The sequence below is a fragment of the Salmo salar genome, chromosome ssa07, assembly GCF_905237065.1.
Source record: "Salmo salar chromosome ssa07, Ssal_v3.1, whole genome shotgun sequence".
Classification (NCBI taxonomy): Eukaryota; Metazoa; Chordata; class Actinopteri; order Salmoniformes; family Salmonidae; genus Salmo; species Salmo salar.
The window spans coordinates 52,378,685-52,397,373 of NC_059448.1; the positions used below are offsets into that span (position 1 = coordinate 52,378,685).

Sequence of the window (18,689 nt, forward strand, 5' to 3'; positions counted from 1 at the left end):
CCCTCTCTCTCTCTTTTCTAAAACGTATTCTCCACAGCCACCGTATGCCCTCCACATAGGCCTATCCATTAGCACTTTCTCTCCATGTTTTCTTTTCCATCTGCTCTTCTTTCCTCTGCTTCATTGCTCTGATCTGAATGAACTGACCAGGTGAAATCCAGCCTGATGATGAGCTTCCACCACATGGTTTCCACCTGTAAATTCTTCTCCAATCATTGCAGACAAGGAGAGAACAGATTTCCAGACAAGTGTGAAAGAGCCAAGTCTCGCTTCTACAGAACCCATTTAAACAGCAGAAAGTGATGACTACTCTTCAAGGAGACTTTCTGTTCAGAAGTGTTGTGTCATTGTTGTCAGATACTGTTTCATTTCTATGTCAAGATAGACGTTTAATTCAGGGTTTGGATCTAAAGACGGTAAGACATCTCACGGAATCTCACCTCTCATTTCAACCTTTCATTAGTGATCATCACACTTCTCCTCATTGCCAAGGCAACAGCTCTCAATTAGTACACAGGTAGCCTATAACAGTTACAATGACCCAGAGAAACCACACAGCCACAATGTCAGCGATTTTCTTTTTACAAAAACACTGAAGTGGGCTTCCAACAGCATCAGCATTCAGTCAAGCCTAAAATGTCAAATGTAATGTTTGGACTCCATAGCTGTACTGTTTTTCTATTTGTTTACTTTTGTTACTTCTGTTTGTATCAGGGCAGAACCTGACACCATGTAAACACCACTAGCCAGCAGAGAGCTTCATCGATTGCAAAGTCAAAAGGCCCATCATTCCTGAGCACTATCATAGAGTAGAAACAGATCGACAAAGAGGTCAAGGCCCCATCCTGAAACAACCCTTAGCCCAACCCCTCAGTATTTAATGTAGATCTGAAAGATTTGGATAGGTATGGTAGTAGTTTCATCTTATCCCTGATAGGCTGGGTGTAGATGTTGTCATATAGCTCACACCTATCCAATCTTTTCACATAATCAGATCTAGGGGGTAGGATTTGTTTCTGGACAGGACACATAGTTAGGATTAGCAGTTACCTCTCACATGTAACTGAGATAATCAGTGACCTAACTACCAGCAACCAGTAATTTTCAATGAAAGGAGATGAGACACGAGGACATACACAGCGACTTAACGGTCCCAACGAGAGCTAGCAACCAAAGTTCAACATTACCCAAGTTTATGCTAATTGTAGCGACGCAACTGCGCAGCAGCCAGTTAGACTAAATACACCACTTCCTGATTCTCTCCTCTCCACCACTCCTCTTCTCTTCATTCCACTCTCTACTGTTAACACAGGGCTGTTTTGACACTCACACTTTGTCAGTGGAGCCACACTTGATCTCTAAATACTGTCAAACTGTCAGGGAGAAGAAGCACGGCAGCAGGCAGCAACTCCCTGACAGACAGATGCAGACTGGAACGGGGGTGGTTTTTAACATAACATTAGTTATTTATCGGTCTCATACACTGAGTTAGTCTCTGTCCTCAACCCCTTATTAGTGGTGATTTTTCCTTCTAATCTACTCTTAGAGGGATATACCAGTGACATAGGCATGAGGAGGCGGGAGAGCGAGAGAGAGCTAGAGAGGGAGAGGGAGAGAGAGGCTATAATTTAGCCATCAGGTACCTAATAAAAGCTGGTACTGTGGAGCAGTAGGCTTTAATAACCAACCTGACAGAACAATGGCGAAGACAAACAGCCTCTCTCTCTCTTTGGTATCGCTTTTTCTCACTGTTTACCTTGCTCTTTTTTCTCTGTTGCTTCCTCTCTCCTTGTTTTTCTATCACTCTTTCTCTCCTTTGCTCCCCTTGCTTTCCCTCTCCCTCCCTTTCTCATTTTACCTCTAACCTCCTTTCTCTCCTTCAGTCTGTTTCACTTTAACCATCTATTTTGCTCTCTATCACTCTCTCCCCTCCCCTCCCTCCCTGAGAGGAAAAACAGGCAGTTAAAGGATAATATCCTCTTTATTTATCGAAGTCAATCACACAGTAATTGTAGGCTTTGTAGCTGTCTTCCATCCTCATTATCCTAGGCGGCGAGAGGTTACTGATGTTCTTCTCTCTTTCACTCTTCTCCCCCCATCATTTTCCCGTTAAAAAGTCAGAGTACCGGAACACGGAACCCCTGCTTAGATCTGAGGTGGCTGGTTATGTGGGAACCCATGGCAACCATGCTTGTTGCACTCCAATGGGTACTTATGGTATAAATAACAACAGAGCGAATATGAGGACAGGAGAGACTGTCCACTGTTGTCCAGGCATGTTCATTTCCCATACAGTGGAAATGAAAATGACATCACAAAATAACGATCATACACTAACAAATACCTTAAATATATCTAACTATACCGCAATACAACGATGCCTGACACACACACACACACACACACACACACCTTGTATAACTAACCCTGTGGGGACACACAATTCAGTCCCATTCAAAATCCTATTTTCCATAACCCCTAAACCTTACCCTTACCCTAACCCTAACCCCAAAACCTAACCTTAAACCTAAACCTAACCCTAAAACAAACCCTCATTCCTAAACCTAATTCTAACCCTAACACTAATTCTAACCTTAACTCTAAGTAAGATGGCGACGGAGCAAAAGGCAGACGTTTTACGTGCCCCCAACCGATTGTGTGTTTATCTGCGTTGTTTGTAACTTATTTTTTTTACTCTTTTTGTACATAATGTTGCAGGTACCGTCTCTTATGACCGAAAATAACTTCTAGACATCAGGACTGCGATTACTCACCATGGGCTAGCACAATCCTTTTTCTTCTTTCACGACTCTGACGAGCCCGGGGCGGAGGATATACGGCTCCTTTGGGAACAGTCCGGAGAGCGGGCTGCCTTCTGAGAAGTCGGAGGCGATCGAATAAACCCCCACTTCCCTCAATTCTGCTAGCAAACATGCAATCTTTGGACAATAAAATGGACGATTTACTGGGAAGATTAAATTACCAATGGGACATTAAAAACTGTAACATCTTACGCTTCACGGAGTCGTGGCTGAATGACGACAATATCAACATACAGCTGGCTGGTTATACGATGTACTGGCAGGACAGAACAGCGGCGTCTGGTAAGACAAGGGGTAGTGGTCTATGTATTTTTGTAAACAATAGCTGGTGCACGATATCTAAGGAAGTCTCGAGCTATTGCTCGCCTGAGGTAGAGTTTCTCATGATAAGCTGCAGACCACACTATCTACCGAGAGAGTTTTCATCTATATTCTTTGTAGCTGTTTACATACCACCACAGTCAGAGGCTGGCACTAAGATAGCATTGAATGAGCTGTATTCCGCCATAAGCAAACAAGAAAACACTCACCCAGAGGCGGCACTCCTAGTAGCTGGGGACTTTAATGCAGGGAAACTTAAATCAGTTTTACCAAATTTCTATCAGCATGGTAAATGTGCAACCAGAGGGAAAAGAACTCTGGACCACCTATACTCCACACATACATACATACATACATACATACATACATACATACATACAAACAAAGCTATCCATCGCCCTCCATTTGGCAAATCTGACCATGATTCCATGATTCCTGCTTACAAGCAAAAATTAAAGCAGGAAGCACCAGTGACTGGATCAATAAAAAAGTGGTCAGATGAAGTAGATGCTAAGCTACAGGACTGTTTTGCTAGCACAGACTGGAATATGTTCGGGGATTCCTCCAATGGCATTGAGGAGTACACCACATCTGTCACTGGTTTCATCAATAAGTGCATCGAGGACGTCGTCCCCACAGAGACCGTACGTACATACCCCAACCAGAAGCCATGGATTACAGCCAGCATCCGCACTGAGCTAAAGGCTAGAGCTGCCACTTTCAAGGAGCGGGACTCTAACCCAGATATATATATATATATATATATATATATATATATATATATATATATATATATATATATATTTGTTCTTTTTTACTGCTCCTCTTTAATTACTTGTTACTTTTATCTCTTATTCTGATCTGTATTTTTTGAAACTGCACTGTTGGTTAGGGGCTCGTAAGTAAGCATTTCACTGTAAGGTCTACACCTGTTGTATTCGGCGCATGTGACTAAAACAATTTGATTTGCCCTGAGGTGCGTGTCACCAGTCTGGCGCCACCTGCGCCAGCCCCACGCATCAGGCCTCCAGTGCGCCTGCCCAGTCCAGTGCTTCCAGCGACAGTTCCCAGTCCAGAGCTTCTGGCGACAGTTCCCAGTCCGGAGCTTCCGGCGACGTTTTACAGTCCGGAACCTCCTGAGACCACTGTCCGGAACCTCCAGCGACGGCCCGCAGTCCGGAACCTCCAGCGACGGCCCGCAGTCCGGAACCTCCAGCGACGGCCCGCAGTCCGGAACCTCCAGCGACGGCCCGCAGTCCGGAACCTCCAGCGACGGTCCGCAGTCCGGAGTCTTCAACGACGGTCCGCAGTCCGGAGTCTTCAGCGGCGGTCCGCAGTCCGGAGTCTTCCGTGGCGGTCCGGAGTCTTCAGCGGCGGTCCGCAGTCCAGAGTCTTCAGCGGCGGTCCGTAGTCCAGAGTCTTCAGCGGCGGTCCGTAGTCCAGAACCTCCAGCGGCGGTCTGCAGTCCAGAACCTCCGGTGAAGATCCACGGTCCGGGTCTTTCGGCGACGATCCAGGGTCCGGTGACACAAAAGCGGAGGGATCAGCGGGCGGAAAGGCGGTTACGCCCCGAACCGGAGCCGCCTCCTCTGCTGGAGGATCCGCGGGATGAGAAGGTTCTGTGTACTGCACCAGAGCAGCCATAGACATTAGTCACCCTCCCTAACCCTCCCTTTTTTTTCATCTTTGTTTAGGTGCGTTCGGAATCCGCACCTTTGGGGGGGTGGGTACTGTCACGTCCTGACCATAGAAAGCTGTTATTTTCTATGGTAGAGTAGGGCAGGGCGTGACAGTTTTTTTTCTAGTTTAGTTTTTCTATGTTATGTTCTAGTTTTGTATTTCTATGTTGGGTTTTTGATTGGGATGATCTCCAATTAGAGGCAGCTGGTCATCATTGTCTCTAATTGGAGATCATACTTAAGTAGGTGTTTTTCCCACCTGGGTTTGTGGGAGATTGATTTTGAGTTAGTGTATGTTTCACCTCTGCGTCACGATTTGTTGTTTTCTGTTCTTTAGTTATGTGTATGTATTGCTTAGTTTCACAGTGAAAATAAAATGTGGAACGACACACACGCTGCACTTTGGTCCGCTCCTTCTTACTACGACCGTGACACACACACACACACACACACACACACACACACACACACACACACACACACACACACACACACACACACACACACACACACACACACACACACACACGAGAATAGTGTATAGTTAATTCATGATATGCTAAACAATTCAAGAAGAGCGTCTAGTATGTATTGTAGTGTGTACTGTAGTGTGTACTGTAGTATGTACTGTAGTATGTTCCAACAGACACATTATAAAAATACACCCGGGGGTGTTGTGAAATTTCAGGTTACCATCGAAATGCAGCTTGGAGTGGGTGCTAGTCTATGACCTCATTTCACTTCGGAGAACCTTTTGGTTCCGGACATCTGACAATCATCTGACAAACCGAAACGCCTGCACCGGAGTTCCCACTCCACTGGATCAACCCAGCACTGTAGCAGACCACACCAGCCTTACCCAACCCAACCCATCCATCCCCTCTGCCTCACAAAATACACTATACCCACTTTCATGTGACGTGTTAAAAATAGAAGATTAACCCTCCAGCCAAAATGTCCAATTAACAGCAATCTACCACCCACACAATAAGGCTAAGTGCCTCTTTGCTGGGGTTGTTCAGAGTTGAGGTGTCTCTCTGATGAGTCCACTCTGACCCAACCAGTGTTGTAAACGCCACTTGTATCCACACGACTCCATTACAGACCACAAGCCCCATCGTGTCCTAATCCCTCTGTTATTTATTTTTGACTTTATAAAGTATGGGATTAATGTGTGAACTGGTAGACTAATGGACATGAAGCACTGATGACTGAGCCTCCGTTGTTTTGGGGTATTATAGGATGTGTTAGCAAGTGGTGAATATAGCCAATGAATCAAAGACTCATCGTACATTGCAGTCAGACTATTTCCAAGGTAAAGAAATGATCAATAAATTGTGAATTTTCCCTTTAAAATTTGTTACAAATTCTGTGAGTTTAGAGCAGATTGGTCAAAACTTCATAGAGCTGGAGGTTTTGGTCTAGTTGGCATTCAAGTCAGACTCAAGACTAAGAAGGTTTTTAGTTCAATATATTGAAATAGTGTATCTAAGTTTCTTCAGCTGGGTTTAAATTCAAAGCAAGTTGCTGAGGATAGTTTAGTGATCCTTTAGACAAGGATGTCTTAAACGGCTTTCTCTGTCTCAACAGATAGACATGGTGTTGTAGTCTAATCCCAGATCTCATTTCCTGCTCCGGGATTCCAGAATACTGTACTGCGTTACGTACAGCCGGGGTTCCTGTGGTGGACAGGGCATCGGTCCAAACAGCTGTTCACCATTCCCATTCCCAACGTCTCCCGTGCAACGTCTCGGAACGCAATGGAACATTCTGGGAGGTACCATGTGCCACAGGTGGCAGGGGACGACGTAGCCAAGGTTCATTTAGCTTTAGCGTAGCGCTGGGTGATTACTTCTACTTCCGGTCTTCCTAGTGTACACACACACACATCAGGTCAGGCAAAGTAGTCTGTCATTCCCAGAGGCCTGAACCGGAGGAGGGGGTGGAGGAGACACTAAAACCAGACACTAAAACAACAAACAGGAGGCTGCACATAAAGTGTGGACCCCCAAGCCTTCAGTGGTGGAACGTGGGGGAGATTTATGGGGTATAGGGGGAACAAGTTAGCGCGGTACAAAGATATCCCAGACCAGTACAACCCCCAGGTCTGAGTCAGAGTCAGGACACTCACCCCCTACCCTAGAGGCTAGAGAGATCACCTAAATATAGCCTGTGTGAGAGAGAGAGAGAGAGAGAGAGAGAGAGAGAGAGAGAGCGAGAGACAGAGAGAGAGCAGAGAGACAGAGAGAGAGGGAGAGAGAGAGGGGGGGAGTGAGACCAGAGAGAGAGAAAGAGAGAACAAGAGAGAGAGCAGAGAGAGAGAGAGAGATCAGAGAGAGATCAAAGAGAGAGAGTGCAGCAGAGTTTGCTGTGGGCCCAGACCGAGGCAGCTAGTGTCTGGGTAGCTGGGTAACCGATATAGCCTTTAGCAGCTTACGCAGATGGGCCGTGGGCATTCCTCCTGAAATATACCTGCTAACACCAGCTCTCTCATGGGGAGCGGAGTCATACACAGACATACAACCCGGGTTGGCTTCAAACACCTTTCGAAAATATAATACCGTTAATATGGTCATAAGTAGACTCTTTTTACCTCTGACAGTTGAAAGTTAAAATATTTATGCAGAATAAGAAACCTATGCGGGAAATTAACCCACAACCATGGTGTTGGCTGCTCCACACTCCAACCCACTGAGTCAGTGGAACCTCCTAGTCATTCAACTCAGCCTCTGAAAACACGGTCAACAAACACCATTGTGTTCTAGTTACTATGCACTGACACAGACAGCTTCTTTAGCTCTTTATTACCCATTGCCTCGGTGAGTGCAGAGAGTGCGGGTGGAGTGGCCTTCACATTATGCCAGCAGATCAGGGTGGACAGGGTTGGGAACACGAAAAGGCATATCCATTTAGCTGGTTGAGCATGAAATCTAATTATGAAACGCGGCGAGGAGGGTGATGGGAACCATGGAAATGGAGGAGATGGGAGGAGAGGGAGAGAGAGTGGGACATGGAGGAGAGGAGAGAAGGGAGGAGGGGGGAGAGGGAGAGAGATGGAGGTAGAGAGATGAAGGGAGAGAGAAAGTGGGAGAGGGAAGGGAGTCAAAAGCAAGACGAATGTGATCACAGGCTTAACTGTAACCAGATAGCATGACATGCACCCATCAGGCCAAAATACCATTTATATATAGATAGGGTGAAGCTTTATTTAAACGGGTGTTAAAAAAGTGCTTATAAAGCATTATTTAATAGCTCATTACCCATGAACAATCTGTTTGTAAATAATTCATTGTCATTCATTTGTGTATTTTGTAGGAAATATATTTTCTAATCATGTATTTTGTAGAAAATACATTTCGTAATCATGTAATCAAGTCACTCAAAGGCCTTATACATGCATTTATACATATGTATTGATTAACTGACTGGATGACTAGATGACTTACTGACTGACTGACTAGCTGACCAGCTGACTGACTAGCTGACTGCATGGATGACTGGCTGACTAGCTGACTGACTGACTAGCTGACTGACTGACTGACTAGATGACTAGCTGACTGACTAACTAGCTGACTGACTAACTGACTGACTGACTAACTGACTGACTGACTAGCTGACTGGCTGGATGACTGACTGACTGACTAACTGACTGGGTGACTGACTGACTGACTAGCTGACTGACTAACTGACTGACTAGCTGACTGACTGGATGACTGACTGACTGGAGGACTAACTAACTGACTAAATGACTGACTGGATGACTGAATAGCTGACTGACTAACTGACTGACTGGATGACTTACTAGTTGACTGAGTGACTAGCTGACTGGATGACTGACTACCTGACTGACTTGCTGACTAGCTGACTGACTAACTGACCAACTGAATGACAGGCTGACTAGATGACTGACTGACTAGCTGACTGACTGACTAGCTGACTGACTGACTAGCTGACTGACTGAATGACTAGCTGACTGACTGACTGACTAGCTGACTGACTGACTGACTAGCTGACTAACTGGATGACTGAATGACTAACTGGATGACTGACTGGCTAACTAGATGACTGACTGGCTAGCTGACTGGCTGACTGACTGACTGTATGACTGACCAGATGACTAGCTAAATTACTGACAAGCTGACTGACTGAATGACTGACTGACTGACTGACTAGCTAACTGAATGACTGACTGACTAGCTGACTGACTAGCTGACTGACTGGATGACTGACTGGATGACTGACTGGATGACTAGCTGACTGACTGACTGGAGGACTGACTGGATGACAAGCTGACTGACTGAATGACTGACTGACTAGCTCACTGACCGGATGACTGACTGGATGACTGATAGGATGACTGACTGACTGACTGACTGACTGACTAACTGGATGACTGACTGACTGACTGGATGACTGACTGACTGACTGGATGACTGACTGACTGACTGACTGACTAGATGACTGACTGACTAGCTGACTGACTAGCTGACTGGATGACTGACTGACTGGATGACTGACCGGATGACCAGCTGAATTACTGACTAGCTGACTGACTGGATGACTGACTGACTGACTAGCTCACTGACTGACTAGATGACTGACTGGATGACTGACTGACTGTCTGACTAGCTGACTGACTGACCGACTGACTGACTGACTGACTGGATGACTGACTGACTGGATGACTGACTGACTGGCTGACTGAGTGACTGACTGGCTGACTGACTAACTGATTGGCTGACTGACTGAATGACTGACTAGCTGACTGACTAGCTGACTGACAGGATGATTGACTGACTGGATGACTGACTGACTGGATGACTAGCTGAATTACTGACTGACTGACTGACTGACTGGATGACTGCTGACTGACTGACTGGCTGACTGACTAGCTGACTAACTGGCTAGATGACTGACTGACTAGATGACTGACTGACTAGATGACTGACTGACTGGATGACTGACTGACTGACTAGCTGACTGGATGACTGACTAGCTGACTGCATGACTGACCGAATGACTAGCTGAATTACTGACTAGCTGAATGACTGGATGACTGACTGACTGACCGAATGACTGACTGACTAGCTGACTGACTAGCTGACTGACTGGATGACTGACTGACTGGCTGAGTGACTGAATGACTGACTAGCTGACTGACTGACTGACTGAGATGACTGACTGACTGACTAGCTGACTGACTGAATAGCTGACTGACTGAATAGCTGGCTGACTGACTGGCTGACTGACCGACCGACTGGCTGACTGACTAGCTGGCTGACTGACTGGCTGACTGACTAAATAGCTGACTGGCTGGCTGACTGACTGGATGACTGACTGACTGGATGACTGACTGACTGGATGACTAGCTGAATTACTGACTAGCTGACTGACTGGATGACTGACTGACCAACTGGCTGACTAGTTGGCTGACTGACTGACTAGCTGACTGACTGACTGGATGACTGACTGACTGTATGACTGACCAGATGACTAGCTGAATTACTGACTAGCTGAATGACTGGATGACTGACTGACTGACAATCTCACTGACTGACTAGATGACTGACTGACTGGATGACTGACTGACTAGCTGATTGACTGACTGACTAGCTGATTGACTGACTGACTAGCTGATTGACTGACTAGCTGATTGACTGACTAGCTGACTGACTGGATGACTGACTGACTGACTGACTGAATTGCTGACTGACTGAATGACTGACTAGCTGACTGACTAGCTGACTGACAGGATGATTGACTGACTGGATGACTGACTGACTGGATGACTAGCTGAATTACTGACTGACTGACTGGATGACTAGCTGACTGACTGACTGGATGACTGACTGACTAGATGACTGACTGACTAGATGACTGACTGACTGACTAGCTGACTGGATGACTGACTTACTGGATGACTGACTGACTGGATGACTGACCAAATGACTAGCTGAATTACTGACTAGCTGAATGACTGGATGACTGACTGACTGACTAGCTGAATGACTGACTAGCTGACTGACTGGATGACTGACTGGATAACTGACCGACTGACTAGCTGACTGACAGGATGACTGACTGACAGGATGACTGACTGACTAGCTGAATTACTGACTGACTGACTAGCTGACTGACTAGCTGACTGACTGACTGACCGATTGGCTGACTAGCTGGCTGACTGACTAGCTGACTGCCTGACTAAATAGCTGACTGGCTGGCTGGCTGACTGACTAGCTGACTGACTGACTAGCTGACTGACTGACTCACTAGCTGACTGACTCACTAGCTGACTGACTGGATGACTAACTAGCTGACTGACTGACTGAATTGCTGACTGACTAGCTGACTGACTAGCTGACTGACTAACTAGTAGACTAACTGACTGGATGACTAGCTGAATTACTGACTGACTGGATGACTAGCTGACTGACTGACTGGATCACTGACTGACTAGCTGATTGACTGACTAGCTGACTGACTGACTGACTGGCTGGCTGACTGACTGACTGGCTGACTAGCTGGCTGACTGACTAGCTGACTGACTAAATAACTGACTGGCTGTCTGACTGACTGGATGACTAACTGACTGACAGGATGATTGACTGACTGGATGACTGACTGACTGGATGACTAGCTGAATTACTGACTGACTGACTGGATGACTAGCTGACTGACTGGATGACTGACTGACTAGCTGCCTGACTGACTGACTGAGTAGCTGACTGACTGACTAGCTGACTGACTGACTAGCTGACTGACTGACTGACCGACTGGCTGACTGACTAGCTGACTGACTAAATAGCTGACTGGCTGGCTGACTGACTGACTGCATGACTGACTGACTGAATAACTGACTGGCTGTCTGACTGGCTGGATTACTGGCTGACTGATTGACTAGCTGGCTGGCTGACTGGCTGGCACTGGGCCTCTCTGGGGGCACAATCTGTGACATCAGACTTTGCATTTCAGATTCGATGATGTTAATCATCTGCCTCGAAGCCACGGAGCAGCCTAGGAGACATGTTCCATCTTAAGGAGAGGGAGAGAGAGAGAGAGAGAGAGAGAGAGAGAGAGAGAGAGAGAGAGAGAGAGAGAGAGAGAGAGAGAGAGAGAAGAGTGGCTACAGAACATCTGAGGCAGACAGACACTGGCATGTGAGGTTAGCGCTGGAGCACAGAGATGCAGTCACGCACTGTGACAGAGAGAGGGATAGAAAGATGGAGAGGGAGGAGGGGGAGAGAGATGGGGGCAATATGAAAAGAGATCAAGAGGAAAAGTAAGAGAGAAACAAGCAACAATAAGAGAAAGCAGGAGAAAGAGAGCGAGAGGCAAGGGGAAAGAGAGAGGAGGGAGAAAGAGCGAGAGCAAAGAGAGAGCGAGAGAGAGCGAGAGAGAGAGGAAGGGAAAAAGAGAGAGACATTGGGAGAAAGAGAGAGAGAGGCAGGGAGAAAATGAGAACAGCAGGAAGAGAGATAGAGGCAAGGAGAAAGAGAGAGAGCGCGGCAGAGAGAGGCAGGGAGCGAGAGAGGGGCAGGGAGAAAAAGAGAGAGAAAGAGGCAGGGAGAAAGCGAGAGACAGGGAGAGAGATTGAGAGGCAGGCAGAAAGAGAGAGAGGCAAGGAGAGAGAGAGATAGAGAGAGGCAGGGAGAAAGAGAGAGGCAGGGAGAGAGATAGAGAGAGGCAGGGAGAAAGAGAGGCAGAGAGAAATAAAGATACAGGGAGAGAGAAAGAGGCAGGAAGAAAGAGAGATAGAGAGAAAGGCAGGGAGAAAGAGAGAGACAGGGAGAGAGAGGGGCAGGCAGAAAGAGAGGCAGGCAGAAAGAGAGAGGCATGAAAAAAGATAAATAGAGGTAGGGAGAGTGAGAGAGAGGCAAGGGGAAAGAGAGAGAGAGAGGCAGGGAGAAAGAGAGAGAAAGAGCAAGAGAGAGAGAAAGAGGCAGGGAAATAAGAGAGGTAGGGAGGTAGGGAGAAAGGGAGAGAGAGAGAGAGAAAGAGCAAGAGAGAGAGAAAGAGGCAGGGAAATAAGAGAGGTAGGGAGGTAGGGAGAAAGGGAGAGAGAGGCAGGGAGAAAAAGAGATAGAGGCAGAGAGATAGAGGCAGAGAGAGAGAGATAGAGGCAGAGAGAGAGAGAGAGAGCAAGAGCCAGAGCAAGAGAGAGAGAGGCAAGGAAATAAGAGAGAGCGGTAGGGAGGTAGGCAGAAAGAGAGAGAAGGCAGGGAGAGAGAGAGAGAGGCAGGAAGGCAGAAAGGGGGAGAGGCAGAGTGAGATAAAGAACAAGACAGAAGAAAAATCTCTAAAGCCAAGATGTTAATTGTGTCTTACCCCTGTCTTACAACTATTCCGACAATTCAGACAATTATATTCACAAGTCACCAAATAATTCAAGCCTCACACAGGAAGCGGCGCAGGTCCTAATCCAGGCACTTGTCATCTCCCGTCTGGATTACTGCAACTCGCTGTTGGCTGGGCTCCCTGCCTGTGCCATTAAACCCCTACAACTCATCCAGAACGCCGCAGCCCGTCTGGTGTTCAACCTTCCCAAGTTCTCTCACGTCACCCCGCTCCTCCGCTCTCTCCACTGGCTTCCAGTTGAAGCTCGCATCCGCTACAAGACCATGGTGATTGCCTACGGAGCTGTGAAGGGAACGGCACCTCCATACCTTCAGGCTCTGATCAGGCCCTACACCCAAACAAGGGCACTGCGTTCATCCTCCTCTGGCCTGCTGGCCCCCCTACCTCTGAGGAAGCACAGTTCCCGCTCAGCCCAGTCAAAACTGTTCGCTGCTCTGGCACCCCAATGGTGGAACAAGCTCCCTCACGACGCCAGGACAGCGGAGTCAATCACCACCTTCCGGAGACACCTGAAACCCCACCTCTTTAAGGAATACCTAGGATAGGATAAAGTAATCCTTCTAACCCCCCCCACCTTAAAAGATTTAGATGCACTATTGTAAAGTGGTTGTTCCACTGGATATCATAAGGTGAATGCACCAATTTGTAAGTCGCTCTGGATAAGAGCGTCTGCTAAATGACTTAAATGTAAATGTAAATGTAATTGATTAAAACACACTGTTTTGCAATGAATGTCTACAGTAGCCTCAACATCACGCTGTAGGGTAGCACGATGGTGTAACCAGAGGACAGCTAGCTTCCATCCTCCTCTTGGCACACTGACTTCAATACAAAACCTAGGAGACTCATGGTTCTCACCCCTTCCATAAACTTGCACAGTAATTATGACAACTTCTGGATGATGTCCTCCAACCTATCAGAACGTATGCAGCATGAACTGACATCTTGTCCACCCAATCAAAGGATCAAATAATGAATCTAGTACTGAAAGCATAAGCTACAGCTAGCTAGCACTGCAGTGCATACAATGTGGTGAGTAGTTGACTCAAAGAGAGAGAAAGAGAGAGATTGTAATTTTTTTCACTTTCAGTTTCACTTACTTAGCTAGCAATTGAATACAACGTGGCTGTTTATGCGTGATCAGGGGTGTATTCATTCCACCGATTCTGCTGAAAAATATTTCTTAAATGGAAGCAAATGAAACGGGGATAACATACCTGAATTTGTCCAATAGAAACACTCGTTTGGAACTGTTGGACTAATGATTACACCCTAGATCACCTAGATGCAGGCAAGAGTGTACAAGGCGGGATTGAATGTGTCACTGTCATCTCAACATTTTCTCTCGACCTGTGTGCACCTACATTGTAAACTTTCATTAATAGGCTGGGTTGTAGCAACCTCATGATGGGTATATAGAAAATTTGAGTATCATGTAGTAGCCTAAACCTATCGATGTTACATCGAACTGGGTGATTGGAATATGAATGACAGTCATCCAACATGCTGTAATAGAAATAAGGCCATGCTTATGAAAAAATGTATTGTCCTCCCTCACGTTAAATGGCACTGACCGCCACTGTAGTCAAGTATTATAGCTAGCCGGGTTGCCAGTCTGTTTATGCCAAGGTTAATACAGTCCTGTGGTGGGTAGAAGACCAGGTTTAAATCCAGTCGTTCACACTACTTCCTCAACATCTAAGGAATCAATTGAATACTAGATGCCGGTGCGCGTCAGAAACTCGTCATTCGGCCAGCCCAAAAGGCATTTGAAAGAATTTTGGATTTCTCAATCATTGCCAGTTTAAAAGTCATTTTTCATAGGGAACAATGTGTCAGTCAATCAACATTTTTAGTCTTTAAAACTCCACGACTACCATCAACCACTCAGTGTCTATAAAATCTCTCTCTATAACACTCAGTGTCTATAAATCCTCAATGCCTATGGCTGGACTACTCTGCCAGTATGACATCATCCTCTGGTCGGTGCCATTAGTATGAGAGCCAAATGGATCACTAGATCTCCAGGGGAACAGACCAAGAGAACAGAACATAGTTCAGGCAGTGATGTCACCCTCTCTCACAGGATGCTGCTGAGGGGAGGACGGCTCATTATAATGGATGGAATGGAGTGAATGGAACGCTATTAATGCTATTAAATGAATGCCATTGCTATGAGCCTATCCTACCCAATTTAATGTACCACCGGCCACCTGTGCCCTCCATCCATGAGACCTGGGGTGAGGTGATGAGGTGAAACTTTCAGAACGTTGCAGATAGAAATGTAACACATAGAACCAACAGGATTCCAAACCTATACCTACCTGATAGACAAATATAGGTAATCTAATCTACACAATACATTCCTATCTGAACGTTCTGTAACGTTGCACCCTCCTAAACAGACCCCTGAAGTTAGGCAGAACCAGATCGCCCCGGAGCTGAGTGGGGTGTCATTTGATTACTAGCTGCATTTGAAGTGCAGCTAGTGAGAATAGCAGTGTGGGCATTAATAAACTCATAGACGGGTTGGTTTACTGAACCACTGCACCTGCTAGGCATGTAAAAGTGAATGGGCGTGTCTTCTGTTCTGAGTATGGCAACTAGACATTTGATCAGTTCATCTGTCAGCGATCTAATTATATTTATGAAAATTGCATATAGAACTAGCTTTTGACTTTTTTAGTAGTCACTGTTCCACCAGTACTTGCAAGGTATTCGAGGAAAAAGGCATGGGTGGGTAGGGATGTACTGCCTATCTCATATTAGATAGAAATAAAGAAGCCTATCATTCCTAAAATAATCACAATGCCACCTCATGGCATGTCGCCATTGACAATATGATGCCGACAATGGGGCCTTAGAAAGGGTTGGCGTACTGCTTTTTCAGTATAAAAGGAATTGCGTGTGTAGAGCCATACATGCATTCTACAGTGGGCTGAGACTATTTGGTCATTCATTGCTTTGCCTTGTCACTGCACTGAAAGGAAAGATTCAAGTCGTCCAATTCATTGAGTTGGACATAATTTACCTGAAGTTACGTCAGGGGCGTTGCCAGAAGGGTGCTGAAATATGATTTGTGCCCCCCCATCTGTCAATCTGGCTCAGATAGGAGAAAAAAGATGGTGCGTTTATCTGCCTGTTTAGCGATATTACAGAGCTGGCTTAAGGACCATGCGGACGGCTCAGAGCTGGCGGGAAGGCTGGTTGATTGGCTGACAGGCTTTAGGACTATGGAAGATGGCTCAACATGATCTCAGAGCATTTCATAATGCAATTCGTACAATATGTTACGAATTCGCAAAAAGTATGATATTTTACTAATTCAAATGCATTGTTGCTAACATGACTAGGTCGCTAATGCTAACGTTAGCTAGCAGGCTATGGGTTAGTTGTCAGGGTTAGGAGTTAGGTTAAAGGGTTAGGGGAAGGGTTAGTTAACATGTTAAGTAGTTGCAAAGTAGCTAAAAGTAGTTAGTAGTTGCAAATTTGCTCAAATTGTCTGTGATGAGATTTGAACAGACAACCTTTGGATTGCTAGACGTTCGCGTTATGTTTTTGCGATAAGTAACCTTCTGTTTTATGTAACCATACCAAATGTAACATATCATACTAATTTGAGTGTTCTGGATTTACATGTTCTATGTTACATCTAGTCTATGAGACCAGGCTGGATGGCTAAGTGGCTAGGTAACTGCTGTTTGACTTGACAGGTGCTGAGCTAGTGTGTAGTTGCTAGTGTGTAGCAGCTAATTTCTGTAGGCAATGGCATGTATTTGTTCTAGAATGTTATGCACTTCCCTTATCACCTTAGGTGAATGAAGCTACAGCAGCCAAGTTGATAATGGCTGAAGTCATTTTTGCCTGTTTTTGTTGTTCTTCAAATATAATTTTAGAGCATTTAAATTGTGTAAATGAGGGAAATCAGCTTCCACTTTCAAAAAATTCCTTGGAAGGGGAAAAATATTTATTGGAGGGGGAGTCACCACTGAACATCTATGAGTATCTAACTTGAATATGGATCACTTCAAATATATTTATTTAATAAATTAGGGCAGATACAAATGAACAGTTGAAACAGTTATTCAATACAATGCATCATAGTTTAAAGCAATTTTCAAAGCTATTTGTGATACGATTTGCTGATTTCCCATGGCCACCCAGGACTGGTTCTTGCCCCCCCGCATTTTTTTTAATCACCCCTGAGGTAGCCTATGTAATGACAATAGCCTATTTATTATGACTGATTGATCCGCCACTAAATCAGAGTGTAAAGTGTGTTTAATCAAACGAAGTCGGCTATTAACTATAGGCTAATTTCAGCAAGATCCAGAAGCACAATTCAAACATTGTCACAGTTTTCGAAGACGTTATGCATTTCCATTGAAACACATGACCATAACCCGATGGGTAACCGTTTGCAATGCAATGCAAGTTTTTTTTAAATGTTGTAGGCTATTATTGGGCTATTTGTAATAACAACAACATAGTTAAATAAGCCTATTATAATGATATACTTCTAATATTATAACAATATAAATAACAACTAGCCTACATCATAATAGCCATAAATAGTTTGTATTTTGCTTTAGGTTTAGTATTGGGAAAGCAACCGGCTGTCATTGGAGGACAGCCTGTGTGGTAAGGCTACTTACAGAAGTTGCGATGGGAACTGCACGGTTGACACACTATTTAACGAAGCCAGAAGTAAAAGTAGAGCGGTGAAGGAGCTGTAGGTATCCATGATTGAACGGAGTTCCCAACACACGATAATAAAAACCGACTCAAGTCAGGGAAAGAGATGCGTGAAGCAGTCCAAATCCTGGAACCGTGTGCGTCTTCTTGTGCGTTCCGCGGACCTGTCACACAGCCATCTGGGGACAGTTCGAAAACAAATCTCAGCTGGTTCGTCTCCCCCTGATGAGTTTGTGTTTGTATGTCTTTTTCAGAGAGTGTGTGTCAGATCTCCGGCCGTAATCTTACAAGACGCGACCAGTGTGTTTTTAGGAGAAGAGTGGAGAGGGAGGACGCCCCGCTCGCCAGCACGGAACAGTGTGTGTAGGCAATGTGTGCGAGAGAGCCCTCCCGAGCGGATCGGTTTCCAAGCCCCCCACTCCACTCCACCCCCACCCCTTCCTGAGAACGATCATCATCACGCGTTGCTCTCCATACAAGGCACTCACTCCTCGCTGGGGCTGGGCAACGAACGGCCACCGCCTAGCGAGCACGCAACACCAGCCAGTCAGAATCAAACTCACTGGCAGACAAAAACTGTTTCCCTTTTTTTTTATACATTATATCACATATGTATGATATTGAAGATATTGCTATCGGGATAAAGGAAATTTTGTTCTAAAATTGTAAGGAAACTGTGTTCTAAAATTGTGACTTCATGGCCTATATCAAATATCAGTTAACTAAGTATATGACTTTAAAATGACTATTTACTACGTTCCATCTGACTGCGCAATCCATCAGCCCAGCCAAACAATGTATCAACTAATGCCTATTT

At 45.6% G+C, this 18,689-nt stretch overlaps 1 protein-coding gene across 3 annotated transcripts in view; it reads right to left on the minus strand.

Moving 5' to 3' along the window:
- LOC106595617 (voltage-dependent calcium channel subunit alpha-2/delta-1) overlaps positions 1-18,255 on the minus strand; it is a 176,096-nt gene extending 157,841 nt beyond the window's left edge. For all 3 annotated transcript variants that reach the window (XM_045722235.1, XM_045722234.1, XM_045722233.1), the window contains exon 1: positions 17,833-18,255. In XM_045722235.1, the coding sequence (XP_045578191.1) occupies positions 17,833-17,921 (89 nt within the window). In that variant the 5' untranslated portion in view covers positions 17,922-18,255. The remainder of the gene's footprint in view (positions 1-17,832) is intronic.
- Positions 18,256-18,689: the final 434 nt, after the last annotated feature.